We start from the raw sequence: 20,417 nt of genomic DNA on the forward strand, positions 1-20,417 counted from the left end.
TGTGTATGAGGAGCAATGGCGCACAGCTGCAGTGCTGTGCGCTACCTTGGTGAAGACTGATGTCTTCTGCCACCGATTTTCCGGACCTCTTCTTGTTTCTGGCTCTGTAAGGGGGACGGCGGCGCGGCTCCGGGAACGAACACCAAGGCCAGTTCCATGCGGTCGATCCCTCTGGAGCTAATGGTGTCCAGTAGCCTAAGAAGCCCAAGCTAGCTGCAAGTAGGTAGGTTCGCTTCTTCTCCCCTTAGTCCCTCGCTGCAGTGAGCCTGTTGCCAGCAGGTCTCACTGTAAAATAAAAAACCTAAAATAAACTTTCTTTCTAGGAGCTCAGGAGAGCCCCTAGTGTGCATCCAGCTCGGCCGGGCACAGAAATCTAACTGAGGCTTGGAGGAGGGTCATAGTGGGAGGAGCCAGTGCACACCAGGTAGTCTAAAAGCTTTCTTTTAGTTGTGCCCAGTCTCCTGCGGAGCCGCTATTCCCCATGGTCCTTTCGGAGTTCCCAGCATCCACTAGGACGTTAGAGAAATGGGGGCTGTTGGGTTACGAGGATTTGGTCACATTAGCGGTGGCAGTTGTGCCATAAGTTCATCACTGTAAAAAACAGGATTCCGTTACCGGTGGAATTCCCCCTAATGCAAACTGGATCTAGTACTTGTCCAAAATGACTTCCACTTAAGCACCAATGCGATCCTAATGAGGACCCAAGACGGGTTGGCAGCTGTCCGACTGCATGGTGCTAGTGTGGTCCATTATAGAGCACTCAAGACAGAATGGACCTATTGGTAGATTATACACCGGTGTGCACACAAGAAAAGTCCAAGAGGTACAGGGTACCGCAAATATAGATTAAGTAATGGGGTCGATGCAAGTAGACACAGGCAGCTAATGAAACGTCTTTCTGCGGCATGGCGCGATGTGTCTCTTGCTGGTTTTCAGCTCACAGCTTACCGTTATGGCGCAGCATGACATCACTGAAAGTGCCCCAAACATTAACACCTAAGAGCAGCCTTCTCAATACTATTCTAAGAGCCCAGGATCTACTGATTTATCGCAGAGAACCGACATCCCCTACAAAGTTCTAGGCTGACTGTGATCCAGCGGATCCTTGAACCTGGTGAGATCTCTAATTGAATGCCACTTAACTGGCTGCACCCCTGTTGTGGGATTACCCCATCACCATATTATACATTCTAGAAGAACATATCAGATGCTTAGTGAAAACAGAGCTTTAGAGATTGCGGTTACTTACCGAAAAACATGGGTATGTCCAGTTTATCCTCCCGATCCACTTTCCTCTTTATCATGACAATGTACACTGCATAAAGCATCGCCCCAAGCAGGGACCACAGGGAACCTAGAGGGAAACACAAGAGTATTACCAATATTCTTCCATGCAGCATACTATACACTGCTCTGATCTGTAGTTCACGGAACCGGACTAAATCTCACTTATGACTTCCCATTAGCCAGCAGCACAAGCGGATTATTATAACAGGTCCTATCAGTGACGTAAATGTGCACCCACCATGAATTGCACACACACACGTTTCTCAATACAGAATAACCGCACATATATTTGTGAACTGCTTCTAATGCATCCAGATCTTTAACAAAATAAAGTACATCAAAAATGTATCAAACACAACAATTGCACCAAGTACCCCCCCCCCCCCCCTCCTCCGACTCTCCACCCGGCCAATGAACTTTACTAGATGAAATAAATGTCATAAATGAAAACGTATTTCCTATTGTACCATCATTAGAGAGAGCAGTGTCCTAAAATGGTGATCAGCTACGTAACACAGATTACTCACTAGCAGCGACTGCAGGGAAATGGGCAAGTCACGGAGAGCCTGGTGCTACCGGTGTAACACAGATTACTCACTAGCAGCGAGTGCAGGGAAATGGACAAGTCACGGGGAGCCTGGTGCCGCTAGTTTAACACAGATTACTCACTTGCAGCGAGTGTAGAGAAATGGGCAAGTCACGGAGAGCCTGGTGCCGCTAGTGTAACACAGATTACTCACTAGCAGCGAGTGCAGGGAAATGGGCAAGTCACGGAGAGCCCGGTGCCGCTAGTGTAACACAGATTACTCACTAGCAGCGAGTGCAGGGAAATGGACAAGTCACAGGGAGCCTGGTGCCGCTAGTGTAACACAGATTACTCACTAGCAGCGAGTGTAGGGAAATGGGAAAGTCACGGAGAGCCTGGTGCCGCTAGTGTTACACAGATTACTCACTAGCAGCGAGTGCCGAAAAATGGTCAAGTCACGGAGAGCCCGGTGCCGATAGTGTAACACAGATTACTCACTAGCAGCGAGTGACGAAAAATGGTCAAGTCACGGGGAGCCTGGTGCAGCTAGTGTAACACAGATTACTCACTAGCAGCGAGTGCAGGGAAATGGGCAAGTCACGGGGAGCCTGGTGCCGCTAGTTTAACACAGATTACTCACTTGCAGCGAGTGTAGAGAAATGGGCAAGTCACGGAGAGCCTGGTGCCGCTAGTGTAACACAGATTACTCACTAGCAGCGAGTGCAGGGAAATGGGCAAGTCACGGAGAGCCCGGTGCCGCTAGTGTAACACAGATTACTCACTAGCAGCGAGTGCAGGGAAATGGGCAAGTCACGGGGAGCCTGGTGCCGCTAGTGTAACACAGATTACTCACTAGCAGCGAGTGTAGGAAAATGGGCAAGTCACGGAGAGCCTGGTGCCGCTAGTGTAACACAGATTACTCACTTGCAGCGAGTGCAGGGAAATGGGCAAGTCACGGAAAGCCCGGTGCCGCTAGTGTAACACAGATTACTCACTAGCAGCGAGTGTAGGGAAATGGGCAAGTCACGGAGAGCCCGGTGCCGCTAGTGTAACACAGATTACTCACTTGCAGCGAGTGCAGGGAAATGGGCAAGTCACGGAGAGCCCGGTGCCGCTAGTGTAACACAGATTACTTACTAGCAGCGAGTGCAGGGAAATGGGCAAGTCACGGAGAACTTGGTGCCGCTAGTTTAACACAGATTACTCACTTGCAGTGAGTGTAGAGAAATGGGCAAGTCACGGAGAGCCCGGTGCCGCTAGTGTAACACAGATTACTCACTAGCAGCGAGTGCAGGGAAATGGGCAAGTCACGGAGAGCCCGGTGCCGCTAGTGTAACACAGATTACTCACTAGCAGCGAGTGTAGGGAAATGGGCAAGTCACGGGGAGCCTGGTGCCGCTAGTTTAACACAGATTACTCACTTGCAGCGAGTGTAGAGAAATGGGCAAGTCACGGAGAGCCTGGTGCCGCTAGTGTAACACAGATTACTCACTTGCAGCGAGTGCAGGGAAATGGGCAAGTCACGGAGAGCCCGGTGCTGCCACGGTAATGCAATGCTCTAATTAAACCAACAAACTTCTTTCTAGGATTTGTATGTGCTCTCAAAACTACGGCTGGAGATCAGAGAACAAAGTGTGGTAACGTCGGCTACATGGCTTCCCTGTGATTTCTCTACTTTAAATGAATTCTAAACCCTAAATACAATAATGTCTTATCTTCTTAATTATTCGATGGTTCTAAGGGAGAACAGCATCAGAGTTATAGTAATATTCCTCTACTTCCACTAACTATACAACAGGTCTGTAACAATGTATGTATGTATAAGTATGTATGTATGTATGTATGTATAGTATGTATAGTATGTATAGTATGTATAGTATGTATGTATGTATGTATGTATGTATGTATGTATGTATGTATAGTATGCATCCCGGAATCAGATCTAACCAGAGGCTGCACAAATTACTCATCATACTGTAGACCCTGGAGATGCCAGGGGATAGTAACTGGGACAATGACAATAATAGGATTTTAATTACCTACTGGTAAATCCTTTTCTCGTGGTCCGTAGAGGATACTGGGGTCCATTTAGTACCGTGGGGTATAGATGGGTCCACTAGAAGCCATGGGCACTTTTAGAATTTGATAGTATGGGCTGGCTCCTCCCTCTATGCCCCTCCTACCAGACTCAGTCTAGGAAACTGTGCCCGAGGAGACGGACATACTTTGAGAGAAGGATAGATAAGGATAGTGGTGAGAGTCCGAAACAGCACACACAAACTAGAGAAAAGCCATGGTAACCAAGTAACAGTGCAGGAAGAACGAAGCACCGGGCGGGCGCCCAGTATCCTCTACGGACTACGAGAAAAGGATTTACCGGTATGTAATTAAAATCCTATTTTCTCTTACATCCTAGAGGATACTGGGGTCCATTTAGTACCATGGGGATGTACCAAAGCTCCCAAACCGGGTGGGAGAGTGCTAAGGTTCCCGCAGAACTGATTGACCAAACTGAAGGTCCTCAGAGGCCAAAGTAACAAACTTGTAGAACTTGGCAAACGTGTTCGAACCTGACCAAGTAGCCGTTCGGCAGAGCTGTAAAGCCGAGACACCCCGGGCAGCCACTAGAGATGAGCGGATTCGGTTTTACTCGGTTTTACTCGGTTCTCAAAACCGAATCTTATTGGCTCACGGATGTCACGTGTTTTGGATAGCCAATAAGATTCGGTTTTGACAACCGAGTAAAACCGAGTAAAATCGAATCCGCTCATCTCTAGCAGCCACCCAGGAAGAACCCACCGACCTAGTAGAGTGGGCCTGTACAGATATTGGACACAGCAAACCTGCCGTGGAATAAGCATGCTGAATAGTAAGCCTGATCCAGCGTGCAATGGACTGCTTTAAAGCAGGACACCCAATTTTATTAGGATCATAAAGAATAAACAGCGAGTCAGATTTTCTGTGACAAGCTGTTCACTTTACATACACCTTCAAAGCCCTCATAACATCCAAAGACTTTGAAGTAGCAGAGGTGTCGGGGACAACCGGAACCACAACAGGTTGGTTGATATGAAATGCGGACACCACTTTAGGAAGAAATTGCTGACCAGTTCTGGGTTCAGCTCTTTCCTCATGGGAAATTAAATAGGGACTTTTGTGAGACAAATCCCCCAGCTCCGTGTGACAGTCTTCCACGTAAGATACTTTACGTCCACCTCCTGTAACGGTTCAAACCAGTCCAATTAGAGGAACTGCAGCACCAAATTGAGATCCCAAGGTGCCGTAGGAGGCACAAAGGGAGGTTGGATGTGCAGAACACCTTTCAAGAACGTCTGGACCTCAGGGAGAGAAGCCAATTGTTTCTGAAAAAAATGGACAAGGCCGAAATCTGGACTTTTATGGAGCCCAGACGCAGGCCCACATCCACACCTGACTGCAGAAAAAGCAGGAAGCGTCCTAGATGAAATTCCACCGCAGAATAATTTCTGCTCTCACACCAAGAGTCGTATTTCTTCCAAATACGATGGTAATACTTAGACGTTACCCCTTTCCTGGCTTGGTTCATAGTCGGGATAACCTTGTGAGGGATCCCTCTCCTGGCTAAAATCAGCCGTTCAACTTCCATGCCGTCAAACGTAGCCGCAGTAAGTCCTGAAAGACGAACGGGCCCTGTTGTAGAAGATCCTCGCGTAGAGGTAGAGGCCACGGATCTTCGAGGGGCATCTCCAGAAGGTCCCCGTACCAGGTCCTTCTTGGCCAGTCCGGAGTAATGAATATTGCTTGAACCCTTTTTCTTTTTATTCTCTTTAGAAATCTTGGGATCAGAAGAAGTGGAGGAAACACGTACACCATCTGACAGACCCAAGGAGTCTTTAAGGCGTCCACCGCCACTGCCTGTGGGTCTATCGATCTGGAACAATACCGCTTGAGCTTCTTGTTGAGACGAGAGACCATCATGTCGATCTGTGGCTATCACCTTCGACTTGTCAAGCACCTGAATACTTCCGGGTGAAGGCCCCACTCCCCCGGGTGCAGGTCGAGTCTGCTGAGGAAGTCTACTTCCCAGTTGTCTACACCCGGAATGAAGACCGCTGACAACGCAACAGCGTTTCTAGCTGCCCAGAGGAGAATTCTAGACACCTCTGACATTGCTGCTCGGCTTTTCGTTCCACCCTGTCGGTTTATGTACGTCACTGCAGTCACATTGTCCGACTGGACCTGCATGGCCCCATCTTGAAGAAGATGTGAGGCCTGCAGAAGGGCGTTGTATATGGCCCTGAGTTCCAGAATGTTGATTGGAAGGATGACTTCCTGACTTGACCATCTTCCTTGAAACTGCACCCCCTGAGTGACTGCTCCCCAACCTCTGAGGCTTGCGTCTGTGGTTAACAGAATCCAGGTCTAAATTCTGAACCTCGATGAGGTGAGAAGTCTGTAGCCACCACAGAAGGGAGATCCTGGCTTTTGGCGACAGACGGATCCTCTGGTGCATTTAAGATGTGATCCGGACCATTTGTTCAATAGATCGAGCTGGAAGGGTCGTGCGTGAAACCTTCCGTATTGAAGAGCCTCGTAAGAGGCCACCATTTTCCCCAGAAGGCGAATGTACAGATGCACCAACACCCGGGTTGGCTTCAGGACATAACTACCAATCACTGACTGGATTACCAATGCCTTCTCCAACGGAAGGAACACTTTCTGCGACTCCGTGTCCAGTATCACTCCCAGGAATGGGAGCCTCCTTGTTGGCTTTAGGTGAGACTTTGGAAGGTTCAGAACCCACCCGTAATCCTGGAGGAGTTTGGTTGAGAGACCAATGCTGTCCAGCAACCTTTCCCTGGACGGTGCTTTTATCAGTAGATCGTCCAGGTACGGAATTATGTTCACTCCGTTTGCAGAGCAGAAACATCATCTCTGCCATCACCTTGGTGAACACCCTCGGTGCCGTGGAGAGACTAAATGGCAGGGTCTGGAACTGGTAGTGGCAGTCTTGCAATGCATACCATAGATAAGCCTGATAAGGCGGCCAGATTGGAATGTGAAGTTACGCATCCTTGATATCCAGAGAAACTAGGAATTCCCCCTCCTCCAGACCTGAGTTTACTGCTCTCAGAGACTCCATCTTGAATTTGAACACTCGTAAGTACAGGTTCAAAGACTTGAGGTTCAGAATTGATCTTACTGAACCGCCCGGTTTCGGTACTACACACAAGTTGGAGTAGTACCCCTTGTTGAGCAGATGAGGTGGAACTGGAACAATGACCTGAGTCCGTACCAGTTTTTGGATGGCATGTTGTAAAGTAATATTTGCCTCTTGTGAAACTGGCAAGCCTGATTTGAAGTATCTGTGAGGTGGGAGCTTTTGGAACTCCAGTCTGTAGCCCTGGGAAATAAGATCTATGACCCAGGGATCCTGGCACGAACGTGACATGATCTGACTGAAGAATTGTAGGCGGGCTCCCACCTCACAGCCCTCCAGGCATTGCGGCCCACCGTCATTCTGAAGTCTTTGAGGAAGCAGAGCCTGAGCTCTGTTCCCGAGCACCTGCAGTTGTTGGTTTGTGTGGTTTACCTCTTGCGCCGCTGGAGGACGTAGAAGCACCTCTGGATTTGCCCTTGAACTTGTCCGTCCGAAAGCACTGTAACTTAGAAGCTGAATATGTCTTCTTTGTTGGGGGGGGGCTGCGGAAGGAAGATACGTAGACTTACCCGCAGTAGCTGTGGAGATCCACTTGTCTAGTTCATCTCCAAACAAGGCCTCTCCTCCGAATGGTAGGACTTTCACGCCTTTCCTGGAGTCCGCATCAGCAGTCCACTGACGTAGCCACAAGCCCCTGCGTGCCGACACTGCCATAGTGGTGGTGCATGCGTTAAGCAGGCCTATCTCTTTTATGGCTTCCACCATAAAGTTCGCAGAGTCCTGTATATGCTGCAGGAGTAAAACATCCCCCCTAGACAAGGAATCTAACCCCTCAATTAGGTTACCTGACCATTTTGCAATGTCTTTTGTGATCCACGCACATGCAATAGTGGGTCTCTGGACCACCCCAGCAGCTGTGTACAATGATTTGAGTGTAGTCTCAATTTTATGATCAGCCGTGTCTTTTAGGAAGGCTGTACAAGGAACAGGCAGTACAATTTTCCGTGATTGTCTAGAGACTGATGCGTCTACTATCGGTGGATTTTCCCATATTTTTTTTTCCTATCCTCAAGAGGAAAGGGAAAAGATGAGAGCAACCTTTTAGGGATCTGAAATTTCTTAACAGGATTAACCCATGGTTCTTCAAACAGGATATTCAATTTCTTTGACGCAGGAAAAGTGACCGAGGACTTCTTTTTTACATTAAAATAAGATTCCTCACACTTCTCCGACACCTCATCAGGAATATGCAGAACATCTCTGGTAGCTTCTATAAGAGCCTCTATTCCATGTGACAGAGCCGCACCCCCCCCCCCCCTCCAAGTCCACCTCACCCACCTCCATGTTTGACCCATCAGCGTCAGGGTTAGATTGCAGGATATGGGCCAGAGATCGCTTTTGCGGACTAATGGGAGGGGATTGAGACGCTGGTTTGGGGACTGAGTCTCTGTTCATAAACTCATCCACAGTCTGTTTTAAGTATTGCATCTCTTTCTCATTGCGGGACAATTTTGTAGAAAGAGTGGAGATCATTCCTTTAAGAGAATTAACCCACTCCGGTTCAGCCCCGCTATTCTGGGAACCCTGAGTACCCAGTAGTGAGCCCCCTGGTTAAGAGGAACACTCTGCGGTACAAGAAACACACTCCTTGCCTGACATAATGTAAATGTGACAGCGCACACACACACACACACACACACACACACACAGGAAAAGGTTAAGCACAAGTAACCCACAACGAGCCCTTCAGGGAGACACAGAGTTGTTTGGAGCCAGCCCCCACAGCGCCCTTGCCGCTAATGCCAAGCTTAGCTGGGTCGCAGACTAAGTACCCTGATAGGGGACTTAGTACACTAAGGGGTATATTCAATTAAAGTTGGATCCATTCCGACATGTATTTGTCGGAATGGATCCGACAACCCCTATTCAATCTCATCTTAATTCGACTTTTTCAAGTCCAAAACCGCAGCTATTCCGCCAATCCACGTGTTTTTCGACAAGTCGAATGCTTCGACTTGTCGAAAAGCATTGAATAGGTCGAATCACGTTTCGACCTTAAAAAGTCGAAAACTGCCGTCTTTTCGACAGACGGCAGTTTTCGACACCAATTGAATATACCCCTAATAGTCGCTCCCCCCCTGCTATGACCCCCCTGGTACCACTGAGGTAATTTGGAGTCACACCGGAGGAGCTGCGCGTCCCTGTCAGTAAGCGTCGGTGTCCACTGCAGAGTGAAAATGGCGCTGGTGAGCTGCTGGATCCTCTCATAGTGAAGCTCCGCCCCTTCAATGGCGCGCGGTCTTCCCGCTTTTTTTTATACTGGCTGAGGTCATTTGTGTGCTTAAAATGGAGCAGAACCATTTTAAGGCTGTGTTTGCCAGTGTGGGTACTGTGTACAGTGTACTGAGACGCAGTCGTGTACGGTGTCTGGAGACGCATTCCGCCCTGTTTGGAAGCCGTGCCTCTCCCTACCCTCGTGCCGCCATAATGGCTGGCGCCTCGCTAACTGGGACGCCGGCTCAGTACTCACCACTCTTCATTCTTCTGGCTCTGTTATGGGTGACGCCGTGCTGCGGGAATGTACGCTTGGCGTGGTGGGGCTTGCGAATAGTTTCCTCAGGAGCTCAGTGTCCTGTCAGCGGGGAACGGGACCATTAACCCTTCAAGAGGTTGGGCCGCACCCCCTAAGTCCCACGAAGCAGGCAGGCTGGTGCCAACCAGCCTTGACGGAAAATAACAAACAGAGAAAATAAATGCAGAAAACTCTTCAGGAGCTTCCTTCAGCGTGACCGGCTCCTCCGAGCACATTTTCTAAACCGAGTCTGGTAGGAGGGGCATAGAGGGAGGAGCCAGCCCACACGATCAAATTCTTAAGGTGCCCATGGCTCCTAGTGGACCCGTCTATACCCCATGGTACTAAATGGAACCCAGTATCCTCTAGAACATAAGATAAATTTGGTTCTCATCATTATATAAAAGTGAATAAGAAGAATGCATATATTGTGTTTAATACACATATAAAGCTGCCGTGTGAAGATTAGCTAATGGGGAGGGGAGTTCTCTAGTTTTTATTTACTTGATAAATGATTATGGTGGACATGCATCACACCAGAGAGAAAGCGGAGATACAATGACAGTCAGTAGCATATTGCTTGCTATGGCCAGCTTCTCCGCTTTATGTGCCATGTTATGCCGCCATATTCTTCCATTTGCTAGCACACCCGCCAGATCCTTCCATCCACCGGCACACCCGCCAGATCCTTCCATCTACTAGCACACCCGCCAGATCCTTCCATCCACCGGCACACAACCACATCCTTCCATCCACCGGCACACCCGCCAGATCCTTCCATCCACCGGCACACCCGCCAGATCCCTCCATCCACCAGCACACCCGCCAGATCCTTCCATTCACCAGCACACCCGCCAGATCCTTCCATCCACCGGCACACCCGCCAAATCCTTCCATCCGCTAGCACACCCGCCAGATCCTTCCATCCACCGGCACACCCGCCACATCCTTCCATCCACCAGCACACCCGCCAGATCCTTCCATCCACCAGCACACCCGCCAGATCCTTTCATCCACCAGCACAAACCCCAGATACTGCCATCCGCCAGCACACCCGCCAGATCCTTCCAGCGGCCAGGTGCTTCCACCCACAAGCCCACCCGCCAGGTCCTTCCACCAGCTAGCACACCCGCCAGGTCCTTCCATCCGCTAGCACACCTGCCAGGTCCTTCCACCCGCTAGCACACCTGCCAGGTCCTTCCACCCGCTAGCACATCGATAAGGTCCTTCCACCCGCTAGCACACCCGCCAGGTCCTTCCACCCGCTAGCACACCCGCCAGGTCCTTCCATCCGCCAGCACACCCGCCAGGTCCTTCCATCCGCTAGCACACCCGCCAGGTCCTTCCATCCGCTAGCACACCAGCCAGGTTTTCCCATCAGCTGAACAAACCAACACACCTGGGAATGTTCTTCCGGGTCAAAGATTAATTCACCGGCCATGTAATTGACGAATAAAACAAATAGAACCACCACGTTCTATCATCAATTACAAAAAACACAACCCTGATGAAGTGATCTTCCATAATAAACTAACACACCATCCATGTTCTTCTGCCAATTAAAGAACAAACCCAGATGCTATGTTCTTCCCACCATAATAAACCAGCGCACCCATGTCCTTTCAACAATGAAACCCCCCCCCCCCCCCCCAGTAATCTTCTATCTGTAATAAACCAACAGACCAGTCATGTACTTCCATCCATAACAAACACACACAACCCCCAGAAAATTTAGGACACTCCGCCTTCCACTAATTATAAAAGCAACACACCTGCCAAGTTCTTCAAACCATAATAAGTGAATGCATAAATCATGTTCTTTTATCCATAATAATTACACTATGTTCTTCCATCAATAACAACGTCAACCCACCATTTTCTTCCATCCATAATAATCCAAGTCACCCACTTTACTACAAAACCATCACACCAGACATAATCTTCCATCCATTTACAAAATAACATACCTTCCATCTGCCACGTTCTTCCACTCACAATAAACCAGCACACCTGCCACGTTCTTCCACAAACAATAAACCAGCACACCTACCACGTTCTTCCACCCACAATAAACCATCACACCTGCCACGTTCTTCCATCCACAATAAACAAACACACCTGCCACGTTCTTCCACCCACAATAAACCAGCACACCTGCCACGTTCTTCTAATCACAATAACCCAGCACACCTTCAAAGTTTTTCCATTCAGGACAAAAACACCACACCTGCCATACTGTTCCATCAATAATAAACCAATACACCAGCTATGTTCCTACACCCAGAATAAACCAACGCACTCACCACATTCTTCTATCGGTAACAAAACAAACGCTCCCACCACGTTCTTCCATTCATAGTATTCCTATGCAACCACCCTGCTCTTCTATCCATAAGGCAGCATTTTAACAAAAATCAGATCTTTCAAGCAATGTTTTAAGACTCTATTTACTTGGATAAAAAATAATGTCTAAATATAACAAAAAAGGGGGGGAACCTTCATACCTCAGACACTGCCCTGATAAAGTATTACAACCTAACGTAAACTATGTTACCGAACCAAGACACAAACAAAACAATATAACCCGAAAGAACACTTTTTAGGGTATACGTAATGGGGTTCAAGTTTGCCAGAGGTGCAGGATTTCGGCTGTGAATGCCCGTATATTTAAAGCGGCAATTATTTACGAAGCAAAAGCAACCTGGTTTTGTTTTGCAAATAATTGCCGCTTTAAAACTCCAGGCATTCAAGGCCCAAACCTAGTACCTCCGACAAACCTAGTACCTCCGACAATCTGAACCATACAAGCAGGTGAAACAATCATATCAGGGGCACTAACAATACATCTATTTATTTTAAGATAACATACTTAATATTCGAGTGTGTTCACAATTACAGGTTAGAAAGGATTTTTATTATTTATTTTTATGATTAACAGCGTCTGTGCATGATTCCTGATTTCTAACTGTTGCCATGGAGATCAAAACATTCCATGACCAGGGGGAGGATCATACGACCACTGAGGTGGAAGTAATGGTATATATGGGCTTATATATTATACACAGTACAGGTAGGTGCAGGCATGGAATATGTATGCCAGCAATAATAACAACAGCAAGGTCACCTCCACACTATGGGAGACGGACCAATATTTGCGCCAGCACAATCAGACTAATTAACGATCCTAGATAGCAAGATACATATCCTTCCTCCTCAATAGAGCATAAGATACACGATCATGTAATTATACCTATACAGAGGAAGGGGCTTCTTCACTAATAATGTCCGTGAATGCAGTACAGCTACGAGCTGTCACCATGGAGATCCAGACATCCCGTGATTGGTCACCCTGATCACGTGACCGCCGATACAGCACAATGATTGGCTAGTCGGCACATGTGACGAAGGAAAACATACCTATTGGACAACGCTCAAAGCTTAAATATTATGCCAGGAGAGGCATTCGGGTTCAGCCCTGACGAAGCTGTCAGAGTAACGGCGGAACACGCGTGTGGGCAGCGTGTGTCCGCGTGTACGTTCTATGTCCTCGCTCACATATTAATTTAAATGTACAACCAGCTCTGATTTAGTTGTTATACCACTACCTGACAGCACCTGTAGTATTGTATAAGTAGACTGATGGAACAATCTATGATAGAGATTCATGTTCTTTCTATTGCTCAGGAATAATGCAATCAGTGCAAGATTACTCTAAACATGTTCTGATACAATCTAATGAAAGGACTCCCATTGTCTGAATTCAGTAGATGTGTGCTGCATATGTACCTTTACACAATAGACAGAGAGAATACTAAATGAGATAGATGTGCACTCCTCTTGGTGCTTTTTGATAATATTCAGCATGTGCTGATATAATCTATTTAAAGGATAATAACTGCCTTGATTTAAGCAGATTCATGCCACACATTTATACCAGGGAATAGACACTGACAATCAGTACTGTGAATAGTAAACATATGGGGATGCTACAATGTATCACATTTAATCACAGTGGTCACCTGGTAGCCAGGAGGAAACATTTATGATACAAATTGAACAACTGTAAACATAATAACTGTATCAATGTTAACCTGAACCTGTTCCATTTGATAACAGCTTATCCATATAATTCAGTGTGCTTGGCATTTCTTTAATAAACAAGCCGGTAAAGCATAAATTGTTATCTATATCTGCTTGGCTATCCCTAATTATAAAGGGACACAATTTCCCTTAGTAGGATAATTATATCTGACATAACCAAACTAATTGAACAAATAGCTATTTTATTATAATAGCGACACGCAGGAAGGAGGACGCTACTGACCCTCCCATTTTTTTCGCCTTATATAATGACTACATGCTTTACTAAAGCTACAATGGGTTCATTCTAATTATAATACACCAATAAATTACATCTTACTGGCATCATTTATTACTGCCATCAGCACACAAACACTGTCTGATGTAAATAATGCACCAATTGTCAGGCAGATGAATTTAATTTCTCGTATTTACGAACATTCCTTGGAAAGCTTAAGAAGGATGTATTCAAACAACTGATATACACACAGTGATTCACAGTCTCTCTCAACAAGGTTCTCTCTCTCCCCCTTTTTCTGTATACAGAACAATAGACAGACAGCACTGACAGTCAGATATTATACCTCTCTTGCTGTCTGAATGATAGTGTCAGCTGACAATATTTAAATACGAATGAAACAGCTTTGACACTACATCGATATTTCTAATAATGATCATTTAAAAACAGTGATTGTTTGCACACAACTAGTATCAGACTGGTGTTAAATTGAGAGCAATATTATATAACAGGACATATGAATCAACACGCGGACACATTTTTTAATCTTTAATCACATTTATTATTTCAATTGCACTTGTGGTATATGTTGTATATGTCTTAATTTTAACCTCTATGTTTCGTCTATACTCGTAGTTTGTGTGTTTGTTATTGTCATATTATTTTAAATTGATTGCAATAAAAGTTAAATTTTAGATAATAATTTTTGAAAATATAGTGACAATTAGGTCACTTTCATTCCTGTGCATCAACAATACAGCCTTTTTTCTCCTTTTTTCTCGTCTATTTACCTCAGACACTGCCCTGATAAAGTATTACAACCTAACGTAAACTATGTTACCGAACCAAGACACAAACAAAACAATATAACCCGAAAGAACACTTTTTAGGGTATATGTAATGGGGTTCAAGTTTGCCAGAGGTGCAGGATTTCGGCTGTGAATGCCCGTATATTTAAAGCGGCAATTATTTACGAAGCAAAACCAACCTGGTTTTGTTTTGCAAATAATTGCCGCTTTAAAACTCCAGGCATTCACGGCCCAAACCTAGTACCTCCGACAAACTCTGACCCTATTACATATACCCCCTTATGTCAGTTTCTTTGTAGATTAATAAAAAAAAAAATATTGTGTAACAGGCCCCATACTGTACATCTCTGACACGTTTCTCAGATTCGATAATCCGAGGCCATCGATAATCTGCAAGTTTGTCAGCATCCCCGATTTGCCAAATATTTTTTGGTCAGGATCAGCAAATTGGGGAAATCCAACATGTTGGATTACCCAATTCCTCAATCCTGGGGGTAAATTTACTAAGGTGGGAGATTTTTAGAACTGGTGATGTTGCCCATAGCAACCAATCAGATTGTATCTATTATCTTCTAGAAGCAGCTAGACAAATGTTAAGTAGAATCTGATTGGTTGCTATGGGCAACATCACCAGTTCTAAAAAACTCCCACCTTAGTAAATTTACCCCCTGGTGTCGGGGGATCGGGTAATTTCCCCATGGGGCCTATAACATATGGCATAACAATCAAAGGGCACCGGTTCAAAACTTTTTGTAAAGTTATTTGCAAAACAGAACAGCAGGGAAATAAGAACTAGTGTGAAATGCTGAACAGTTCTTTAATAAAGTAACAAACATTTAATAATGTCCTCCTCAAACTTAGATTCTGTACTAGAATACCTTGTAACTGGGCATTTACCTATAGTATCTTTGTCTCTTGAATTATCAGTGCCAGACAAGCTAACAAGCACCACACCTCCAATGCTAGAAAATAAAATAAAAAAAATAAAATAAATTCAAAAAATGATTAGGTCACCAAAATGACATGAAATGACGGATAAGTGAGATATATCAGCACAACAAATATATCTATTAAGGAGATGTATCAGACTGCGGAGCAAGGTTAGGGTACAGAGGAAGAGAAAAGACTGTCAGACGTACGGTAACTTGAGTGAGGATTACTGTATGGTCTCAAACATTTACCTCAAAACAACCGCCAATAATTTGGAAAGTGTGAACCGATCCCCGCTGTTGCTTGGAAAGACAGAGGCCAGGATCAACGTGAAGAGACCTGAGGTAAAATAAGCACATGACAAAGATCAAAGTAGTGACAGGACTTGGGTACTGTAGAATGTAGCTGTGGAAAGTGGATAATCTCCCAGCACCAATATACACTGGGATGCAGGAGCACGTCACAGATCTTACACACAGTATCTCAACTCGTGCATCAAGTAAAATGGCCGAATTAGCTTTGTGCGCAAATCAACCCATCAGATGACGATTGTCCATTAGAAGCACAAACTCCGTTTCTAATGACCTATCCTGTACTAAAGGGATGTAACAACCAGTAACCCTAATCTGCACTGGCTCCCCTTCCTCTACAGCAGGCCTGGCCAACTTGTGGCTCTCCAGATGTTGTGAAACTACACATCCCAGCATGCCCTGCCACAGTTATAGCATTCCCCAATAGCAAAATTGTGGTAAGGCATGATGGGACTTGTAGTTTTACAACAGCTGGAGAGCCACAGGTTGGCCAGGCCTGCTCTACAGAATCCTCTTCAAACTCCTAACCCTCACATACCAGGACCTCTCCAACCTCATCACCTTATATATGCCTTCCAGCACTTTCCGGTCGGCCAATGACCTTCACCTCTCTTCTTCCCTGGTTACTGCACCTCACACACGAATCCAAGATTCCTCCTGTGCCACCCCTCTTCACTGGAACACTCTCCAATGCTTCATCAGGCTCTTCCCGATCTTGAAGTGCTTTAAACGGGCACTAGTAACCCACCTGTTCATCACAGCACACCCATCCAGCACATAAAAAATTAACCTGGTGGCTCGCCTAACCTTTCTGCCACAGCCAACTCAATCTCGCTACCTTCCTCCTTCCTCAACCATCGCTATCTCTCTACCTTCCTGCCTTCGGTTCCCCATTGGCTTGCTCACGCCTCATGTCTTCTGTCTGTCTCCCCTCCCCTTAGATGGTAAGCACCTAGGAACAAAGTACTCCTCCCTCCTGTTCTCTCGGCCCTCTTCTCATGGACTTCGATGACAGCCCTCACCCACAAAATGGCCGTCTTGTAGCCGATCAATCCCTTCCGCAGGCTCTTAAAATAAGAATTTACTTACCGATAATTCTATTTCTCGGAGTCCGTAGTGGATGCTGGGGTTCCTGAAAGGACCATGGGGAATAGCGGCTCCTCAGGAGACAGGGCACAAAAGTAAAGCTTTTACAGGTCAGGTGGTGTGTACTGGCTCCTCCCCCTATGACCCTCCTCCAGACTCCAGTTAGGTACTGTGCCCGGACGAGCGTACACAATAAGGGAGGATTTTGAATCCCGGGTAAGACTCATACCAGCCACACCAATCACACCGTACAACTTGTGATCTAAACCCAGTTAACAGTATGATAACAGAGGAGCCTCTGAAAGATGGCTTCCTAAACAATAACCCGAATTAGTTAACAATAACTATGTACAAGTATTGCAGATAATCCGCACTTGGGATGGGCGCCCAGCATCCACTACGGACTCCGAGAAATAGAATTATCGGTAAGTAAATTCTTATTTTCTCTATCGTCCTAAGTGGATGCTGGGGTTCCTGAAAGGACCATGGGGATTATACCAAAGCTCCCAAACGGGCGGGAGAGTGCGGATGACTCTGCAGCACCGAATGAGAGAACTCCAGGTCCTCCTTTGCCAGGGTATCAAATTTGTAAAAATTTACAAACGTGTTCTCCCCTGACCACGTAGCTGCTCGGCAGAGTTGTAATGCCGAGACCCCTCGGGCAGCCGCCCAAGATGAGCCCACCTTCCTTGCGGAATGGGCCTTAACAGATTTAGGCTGTGGCAGGCCTGCCACAGAATGTACAAGTTGAATTTTGTTACAAATCCAACGAGCAATCGACTGCTTAGAAGCAGGTGCACCCAACTTGTTGGGTGCATACAGTATAAACAGCGAGTCAGATTTTCTGACTCCAGCCGTCCTTTAAATGTATATTTTTAAGGCTCTGACAACGTCCAACAACTTGGAGTCCTTCAAGTCGTCTGTAGCCGCAGGCACTACAATAGGCTGGTTCAGGTGAAACGCTGATACCACCTTAGGGAGAAAATGCGGACGCGTCCGCAGCTCTGTCCTATGTCGAATGGAAAATTAAATAAGGGCTTTTATAAGACAAAGCCGCCAGTTCAGATACTCTCCCGGCCGAAGCCAGGGCCAGTAACATAGTCACTTTCCATGTGAGATATTTCAAATCCACATTCTTTAGTGGTTCAAACCAATTGGATTTGAGGAAATCTAAAACTACATTTAGATCCCACGGTGCCACCTTAGGCACCACAGGAGGCTGTATATGCAGTACTCCTTTGATAAAAATCTGGACCTCAGGGACTGAGGCCAATTCTTTTTGGAAGAATATTGATAGGGCCGAAATTTGAACCTTAATAGATCCCAATTTGAGACCCATAGACAATCCTGATTGCAGGAAATGTAGGAAAACGACCCAGTTGAAATTCCTCCATCGGAGCACTCCGCTGCTCGCACCACGCAACATATTTTCGCCAAATACGGCGATAATGCTTCGCGGTGACTTCCTTCCTTGCCTTTATCAAGGTAGGAATGACTTCTTCTGGAATGCCTTTTCCTTTTAGGATCTGGCATTCAAACGCCATGCCGTCAAACGCAGCCGCGGTAAGTCTTGAAAAAGACAAGGACCCTGCTGAAGCAGGTCCCTTCTCAGAAGTAGAGGCCACGGATCGTCCGTGACCATCTCTTGAAGTTCCGGGTACCAAGTCCTTCTTGGCCAATCCGGAGCCACTAGTCTTACTCCTCTTTGCCGTATAATCCTCAAAACCTTTGGTATGAGAGGCAGAGGAGGAAACACCTATACCGACTGGTACACCCAATGTGTTACCAGCGCGTCCACAGCTATTGCCTGCGGATCTCTTGACCTGGCGCAATACCTGTCCAGTGTCTTGTTGAGGCGAGACGCCATCATGTCCACCATTGGTTTTACCCAACGGTTGAATAGCATGTGGAAAACTTCTGGATGAAGTCCCCACTCTCCCGGGTGAAGGTCGTGTCTGCTGAGGAAGTCTGCTTCCCAGTTGTCCACGCCCGGGATGAATACTGCTGACAGTGCTATCACGTGATTCTCCGCCCAGCGAAGGATCCTGGCAGCTTCTGCCATTGCCCTCCTGCTTCTTGTGCCGCCCTGTCTGTTTACATGGGCGACTGCCGTGATGTTGTCCGACTGGATCAACACCGGTCTTCCTTGAAGCAGAGGTTTCGCCTGGCTTAGAGCATTGTAGATTGCTCTTAGTTCCAGAATGCTTATGTGAAGAGACGTTTTCAGGCTCGACCACACTCCCTGGAAATTTCTTCCCTGTGTGACTGCTCCCCAGCCTCTCAGGCTGGCATCCGTGGTCACCAGGATCCAATCCTGCATGCCGAATCTGCGGCCCTCCAATAGATGAGCCTCCTGCAACCACCACAGAAAGGATACTCTTGTCCTCGGCGACAGGGTTATCCGCAGGTGCATCTGAAGATGCGACCCTGACCATTTGTCCAACAGATCCCTTTGCATGGAATCTGCCGAAAGGGATTGCTTCGTAAGAAGCTACCATTTTTTCCCAGGACTCTTGTGCATTGATGTACAGACACCTTTCCTGGTTTTAGGAGGTTCCTGACCAGGTCAGATAACTCCTTGGCTTTTTCTTCGGGAAGAAAAACCTTTTTCTGAACTGTGTCCAGAATCATCCCCAGGAACAGCAGACGAGTTGTCGGCAATAATTGGGATTTTGGAATATTCAGAATCCATCCGTGCTGCTTTAGCACCTCTTGAGATAGTGCTAAACCCATCTCTAGCTGTTCTCTGGACCTTGCCCTTATTAGGAGATCGTCCAAGCATGGGATAATTAATACGCCTTTTCTTCGAAGAAGAAATATTATCTCGGCCATTACCTTTGTAAAGACCCGAGATGCCGTGGACAAACCAAACGGCAGCGTCTGAAACTGATAGTGACAGTTTTGTACAACGAACCTGAGGTACCCCTGGTGTGAGGGGTAATTGGAACGTGGAGATACGCATCCTTGATGTCCAAGGATACCATAAAGTCCCCTTCTTCCAGGTTCGCTATCACTGCTCTGAGTGACTCCATCTTGAACTTGAACTTCTTTATGTACAGGTTCAAGGACTTCAGATTTAGAATAGGCCTTACCGAGCCATCCGGCTTCGGTACCACAAAAAGAGTGGAATAATACCCCTTCCCTTGTTGTAGAAGAGGTACCTTGACTATCACCTGCTGAGAATACAGCTTGTGAATGGCTTCCAAAACCGTCTCCCTTTCTGAGGGGGACGTTGGTAAAGCAGACTTCAGGAAACGGCGAGGTGGCTCTGTCTCTAATTTCAACCTGTACCCCTGAGATATTATCTGCAGGATCCAGGGATTTACCTGCGAGTGAGCCCACTGCGCGCTGTAATTCTTGAGACGACCGCCTACCGCCCCCGAGTCCGCTTGCGAAGCCCCAGCGTCATGCTGAGGCTTTTGTAGAAGCCGGGGAGGG

The 20,417-nt window shown here is 46.7% G+C and overlaps 1 protein-coding gene across 4 annotated transcripts in view; it reads right to left on the reverse strand.

Annotated features, from left to right (window-relative positions):
* The window catches only part of SLC35F5 (solute carrier family 35 member F5), a 125,095-nt gene that overhangs the window by 44,991 nt on the left and 59,687 nt on the right, over window positions 1-20,417 (reverse strand). For all 4 annotated transcript variants that reach the window (XM_063932887.1, XM_063932885.1, XM_063932884.1 and 1 more), the window contains 3 exons: window positions 15,834-15,921; window positions 15,550-15,614; window positions 1,250-1,354 (listed from right to left, as the gene is read on the reverse strand). In XM_063932887.1, coding sequence (XP_063788957.1) covers window positions 1,250-1,354; window positions 15,550-15,614; window positions 15,834-15,921 — 258 coding nt within the window. The remainder of the gene's footprint in view (window positions 1-1,249; window positions 1,355-15,549; window positions 15,615-15,833; window positions 15,922-20,417) is intronic.

Source organism: Pseudophryne corroboree, chromosome 7 (assembly GCF_028390025.1).
Source record: "Pseudophryne corroboree isolate aPseCor3 chromosome 7, aPseCor3.hap2, whole genome shotgun sequence".
Lineage (NCBI taxonomy): Eukaryota > Metazoa > Chordata > Amphibia > Anura > Myobatrachidae > Pseudophryne > Pseudophryne corroboree.